This window comes from Rhopalosiphum padi, chromosome 3 (genome assembly GCF_020882245.1).
Source record: "Rhopalosiphum padi isolate XX-2018 chromosome 3, ASM2088224v1, whole genome shotgun sequence".
Lineage (NCBI taxonomy): Eukaryota > Metazoa > Arthropoda > Insecta > Hemiptera > Aphididae > Rhopalosiphum > Rhopalosiphum padi.
In genome coordinates, this window is record NC_083599.1 from 82,271,794 (window position 1) to 82,278,558 (window position 6,765).

Consider the following 6,765-nt stretch of genomic DNA (forward strand, 5'->3'; position numbering starts at 1 on the left):
ATTGATTTATTGTTTATTGTTATAATTTTTTTTTCTCTCTTTGTTTGTTTATCATTTTTTTGCACAAGTAAACTTTATTATACGTATGTATCTATAAAACAAATATTAATTTATGTTCGATGTAATTTTAATTTTATATAATATTCCGCAATATGTCGTTTAAGTGTTGCACATTTATATACTTATATAATATTTATTTATTTTTTTTGTGTATGAAGTTAAGAATTTAAGATTGTCATTATATCATTATTTAAACTTAAATTATTATTATATAGAAAATTGTTCGAGACGAACAAAGGTCAGAATGGTCGAACTGTTGGATAATACAACAAAAATTCATACAAAACAGTGAACATATTCATACATATAACTTAATTAATTTTTTTTAATTAAAAATTATTATTTTGTTTCAAAAAAACTAAGGCTGACAAATGGCATGGTGTAATTCTATTACGTTTTGGGGATAATATATTACCAGCTACTGAAAAAACTCTTTCTGATGAAGCAGAAGATGCTGGTATACATAATATTTGTTAAGCTAATATGGCCAACGATGGGAAAATTTTTTCATGATCTTTCCACCATACACATGGATCTGCATTATGATTTATTTGAAATTCCGCTATATACCTTGAAAACTCGGTATCATTATTTGGGTCTTCTTCAAGTAATTCATCGAGTGTTGTGCGTTTTTCTGTAGGTATATGTGCATCAGTATTTCTACTTAACAAAATCATTTATGAACGTACTATTTGTTTAATTCGATTTTTAATATTTTCGGAAGATTCAAATGACATATTTTTGTATCTAGGATCGAGTATGCTGGCTATTTGAGTAATACTAATTTCTCTTTCGCAATCGTTGTTAACATCAATTTGTACAGAAAAACGTGTTGATAGTTCATGAATAATAGACTCCTTGAAAAGAGTTGAAAATCTACAATCATCTAGATCATTGGGTTTATAATGCTTGACAATAAGACTTTTAACAATTGGTAAAACCTGAAAATAAACACAAAAAAATTATGATATTTAAAAATAATAACTACTGTTGAATATTAATTATACTTATAATTTTTAATCAACCTACTATTGATATAGTAACATTTTGATCAGCACATAAAACTGTTGTTGCTGTTTTTAATGGTTTCAATAAAGTAACAAGTATTTCTATTTTTTCCCAGTCTTCTTCAAGTAATTCTTGATCTTTCGCGATCTTACTATTAAAAAGTGTCCGATCAGACATAATGACAACTACAGCTGAAAGAAGTTCCAACGATCGTTCTAACATATCCAGAGTAGAATTCCAACGTGTAGGACAACTTTGTTTAAGATTAAGTTTTTTGCACTCTTTCTCGACCAAATAATTTTCTAAGGCATATGTTCTTTTAGAAGATTGTCGAAAACTAGCAACAATTTTTGACGCGGTTTTTAATAAAGGACGATATGTTCTTAAATCTAAATATTTATTCACGGCTAATTGTAGTGTATGAGCAGCGCAACGATTTGAGTAAATATCTTGATCGTAAAATAGTTTTACAGCATTTGAAATGTTTGCAGCATTATCATGACTAATTCCCGTTATTTTACTATTTAAATTCCAAGACTCTATAACATTTATAATACTGTCTTTTAAATTTTCAGCCGTATGACTTTCTTGTATTTCTTCAATTGAAAGAGTTACACTACATAATTTCCAATTATCATCAAAATAATGAGCAGTAAATGTTAAATATGAATCAATTGCTGTTGATGTCCAACCATCAGTTGTTAAAGAAATATAATTAATGTTTTCTATGATATTTTTGATAGTTTGTGATTTATCTATATACATTTTTTCAATACGTGTAGTAATGCTTTTTCGCGATGGAATAGTATAAAGTGGCTCAATTGTTGAAATTAATGAACGAAAACCTTTATTTTCTACTGTACTAAATGGTAACATATCAACAATTATCATTTTTCAAATACTTTGCGTAATAATTTCACATTGATTTTTATCTAATGGTCTTGAATTTTTTTTACTAATGTTATGGTAGTGCTTTTTACGTTTCAAAGCAGGTCCGGCTGAGTACGAGGAAGTTGACTGAGAAGAAATGAAAGTTGAAGATGTTGAAGCTATTTGTTCACGCTATTGCTCTCATTACTATCAATTTCTCTACAAAAAAATATTTTGGAATTTTTATAAACTATAATAAAAATTATTATTCAATAATTAAGCATAAACAATGTAGTATTGATAACCTGCTTACCCTATATATTCATTAGCGTGCTGTTCTTCATTTTTCGTTTGTGGGATTATGCCACCGATTATAATGTGTCCACAAAATAGATGTAGATCCCATATTTTTTTGAAACATCGTGGCATACAGAACATATAGCAGTTTTATTTGATTCGCCACGCGTAAAAAAATTCCAAATTTGACTTGGAGGCATTATAGTAAAAATCAATGTTTACACGTTTGATGTAACAGAAATACTATTCCTAATTCCTACAAGTATGTCTCCACTTGATATTTTTCGATATTTTAAGATAATTTTTATTTGATAATTGTAAGAGAACATGTCCGAGTAGGTAATTATATCGATAACAATTATTGTTGTAATATAAATTTAACTTATCATCAAAAAACCTTTTTCAATAACCATTCGAAGGTTATGCAGTAAAGATTAGTTAATTGGGTATACACTATACACTATTTGAAACATATACATTTCGAACGATTGTTATGACTTATGATACTTATAAATAACCATTGAAATTATGATAAATATAAAAAAAATCATACAACTTAAGTATTAATTTATTGTTAAATTTTCATTAAAATAAAACTATTTTGCCATACATTAAAAATGTTTGTAAGTCTGAACTCTGAAGTCACATAGAAAGCAAATCCATAAATCCGGATAATTCGGGAAATCCGGATAAGAATTTGATTCAAATCCGGATTTGGATATACGGATATCCGGATAATTCAGATATTCGGATTTCATGCACATCACTAGTAGGTATTGCAGTAGTACGTACCTACTAGGTATACTTAGTTTGGTGGCCAACTTATTAATCTATTACAACTACTTGAATTCAAATATTAACAGTTAGGGTAACAGGAATCAATTATATGTCTAACGATTGTTTATAGTTGAACAAATTTTTAAGGAAAACATTTGTGTGTTCTTTTTATTTAATTACTGCACAAATGTTTGATAAAAACTAATTATTAAATATTAGATACCTAATGATTGTTTATAGATATTAAAAAGTTAAGAACCAAATATTGTTATGTCCTTTATTATTCAATTGATACACAAATGTTAGTACAACAATACTCGCTCAATAATCTATAACCATTATTTGTTAATATTTGTATAAACATTTATCGATTAATATAAACCGTTAACAATTATTGGGAAAATATTTATAATGGCCAATTGTTTACTGGGTTAACAGTCGTACTTTGCCACCTTTTTTGTCAAGTGATTTTCTAACAAAATCATTTTTATGAATGATATTCCAACGCCTAAAAGGCGTTTCAAGTAATATAACTACTGGATCATTTATAGGGTCCATAATTCCAGAATATTACACAATATAATATAATATTCGCACACAAATACGAGACTACAGTAGTATGGTCTACGACTCTACGAGTACGAGATAAAAGTAATTAGTTAAATAGCACTGATAAATGAAAATATGAAATACAAATATAAGATAGCTGCAGTGTTGTAATTTGTACCATTACTGTATGAATTGTACATTGTTTATCTGATTTTGACGCAGTGTCACCAACACTGATAATTCAATAATTAAATTTGTGTATCTTCGTCGGCCGAGTCACGGAGCCAATGTTAACATGCCGCCTCAATCATCACCTATGGAATAGTGTTATGCGTACGGCGCGTGTTAGTGCGAGCTACGTATAATTTAGTAATACTAAATACACCAGCACGTGAGAGGCACTGGCAGCGGATCGCTCTTACTGGTACGGTCGGATGATTACGAGACCAGCCGACCGCCGGACAACGAAATCGTGACGTTTAGTCTAACACAACGTGTATCCCGTTGTCGTACAGCCGTATTCCCGCATTAACTAATACAATATTAAGGGCCAGATTTTTATTAAAATACAATTTTTTTTTTTGACATTTCACTTTGGTGGAATTTTGATTGTTAATAATATTTTATATAAATGAAACAAAGAAAATTGTAATATAATAACTAATTATCTTAACAAAACATACTATTCCTCATCCTAATTTTTTAGATGAGGCGCCGCCTCATTTGCCTCACCCCCAAAACCGCCACTGATGTCGCTATTAAATAATCTAAGTACTAATAGGAAAGAAGCCAAAGACAATATTATTTACTTTATTTTAGGTTATATTATAAAACAGAAATAAAAATACTAGACTGTGAGTCGTGTAAACAATGTCTTTTTAAAGATTTTACAGACCACGACTATTGTAATACACATTCTTATACACAATACACAATATTAAAAAATAGTGGTAGTTTGATCAGTGGATCAGAAAGTGCATATAAAATTATTTGCGAAGCTGAAAATTATCTATTAATATTTTATCAAATTAAAAAATCCTTAATGTACAGAATTTAGAAACTAGAATCTTATATAATTGTATTAATATATTTTCTTTGAATACATCCATTTTCCCATCATTAAATTGTCCAAACATAACAATCCTTGATAAACCACATAAAACTACTCTCATTACAATTTTAGTAAAAAAGTTCCTTAATATTAGACTTAGGTCATATGGTAAAATGTTTTCTTGTAACTACTTAAATCCAGATAGTAAAAGGCAAAAACTCAATAAAATTGTTTTATTTTCACACCAGTAATATTAAATTAAATCATGTATTCAATATTTGGTATCAAATTGTATTTTGTATCTACTGTATATATTATGTATCGTATTTATATTTTATTATATATACCTACCTTAATATACATATTACTAAATTTATCAAGTTTATTAAATTTCAGTATGCTTCTTTTAGTTTAACAAGTTTTGAATGTACGTACCCAGCACCGATGTTGCGAAAGTTTGTTGTACCCCAACTAACCATCGGAAATATGTTGTAGACCAAAACTGAGAATTGAGATCATATAATGGTTTCTATTAATTATTATTTTGCTTTCTGATGTTCTGTTTTTACTTAACTGTATAGTAAAGAACTGAAGACATTGAAGACAGAACACGAAGACTCCCGGGTTTGGTGCCTTGCAGCTACAACGGTGGACCTTATATTAGCGCTGTGCGCTAGTCAAGAGCCACGGAAGTTCACGATCGGTGTCCGCCGGTGTTATCCAGCGAGCATCGATCGCGGGTCGTCGATGGACCACTAGCCCCACACGGAGCTAGTTCCCACCGAAGTCGGGAGAGTGTCCGCGCGTACCGTTGATTGAGGCTTGCACGTGCCTTTCACCGCCCTGGTCGGACCGCGAGCTATCCTCATCGCTTCCCGTTTTTGGTTACGGGCAACCTCCGGTGCATATAGCCCCACCGGTAGACTGGGTGAGCGCTAAGGAGTAGTCTCACTCAGCAGCTTTCCCCTAGACCAAGCATCAGTCTTTTAACCACATGGTAGCTCCTGCTACTTCCACTCCGAAACCAATCCGCCAACGACCGCGACCCGGCCGGGACCGGTGCGCGACCGCCGTGAGGGGGCACGTTGCCAATTGCTCAGCGCCGCGGGGCCCCCCACATTCCGAAGTACCATTATCGTCCCTGTTAGGAAAGCACATCAATGGTGTGATGCCCGGACCGAGCTTCGTCGGCCTAAGCCTCAGCTGTGATCCTACCATGATTTGGGCCGTGTACCGTGGGTTCATGGTGGACCCTTACCGGGCAGCGCTCACTGCCGGCGCGGTGGCCGTGACCCCCGAGTTTAGGCTCGGTAGCCTGTGCCATGCCTCCTGGAGGCATCACCGAAGTGATCGACCCGTTCTTCATGAGGTCACGGTCAGAACCTCACAACACCCTAATCCCCGAAGGTTTCGGTGTGTTCGCGTCCCAGACGCCGGCCCCTGCTGGCCAGTCCCTTTCAGTCGCCTTTTACGACAAGCAGGGAATACTGCTGCGAAATTCTGAACGGCCCCCTGCAGCAGGGCCGAAACTCCTCGTCCTAGACGCGTGAGCACGCCCCGGTCAGGACGCGCTCGAGCGTGACCCGCCGCTTGTGCCACTCGCGCCATGCGTGCTCACCCAGGTCACCCCGAGTCTGAGCCTATCACCGTATTGCCGGTGTGGCAGCGTCCTGACCTCCTTATCTTTCCGTTCTGTTTGTTAGGATTTTTCTAACATACTTCCTTAACGCTTCATACGTCCTTCTCGTTTTTAGGAAGGCTCCATCTCTGGGTGGCCAACCCTCGTTTTCTTCAGCCATGGTCCTTATTAATTCCTCCCGATGGACTTGTGTCTTCGGGCATCTGTACATGACGTGTTGCACAGTCTCTGATCCGTTCCTGCATACGCAATTGGGTGATGCCACTAACTTGAATTTAAATAATTTTGATTTGAAATCACCGTGTCCTGTTAGTAGCGTTGTGTAGTGATCCAGGGGCATCGGAAGTCCATATCGCGTTTTAACTTCTGGTATCATTACCTTGGTCCATTCGCCCTTATCTGTGGACATGTATCTGTTTTGCCATGTCTCAAAGATCTCGTCTATTTGATTTTAGTATTTTTCTTGGGTTATCTCCCCTTTCCTGGCTCTTCTCAAGGCCGCGATTTTTAATAT

The 6,765-nt window shown here is 34.5% G+C and overlaps 1 protein-coding gene across 1 annotated transcript; it reads right to left on the reverse strand.

The window, feature by feature from the left end:
- Positions 1-404: 404 nt before the first annotated feature.
- LOC132926244 (E3 SUMO-protein ligase ZBED1-like) lies at positions 405-3,570 on the reverse strand (the record flags this gene model as incomplete). The annotated part of the gene is made up of 5 exons (XM_060990582.1): positions 3,457-3,570; positions 1,090-1,788; positions 750-1,001; positions 631-694; positions 405-514 (listed from the first exon to the last, which is right to left on the reverse strand). Coding segments are annotated over exons 1-5 (1,239 nt in total), but the record flags the coding sequence as incomplete, so codon positions are not given.
- Positions 3,571-6,765: the final 3,195 nt, after the last annotated feature.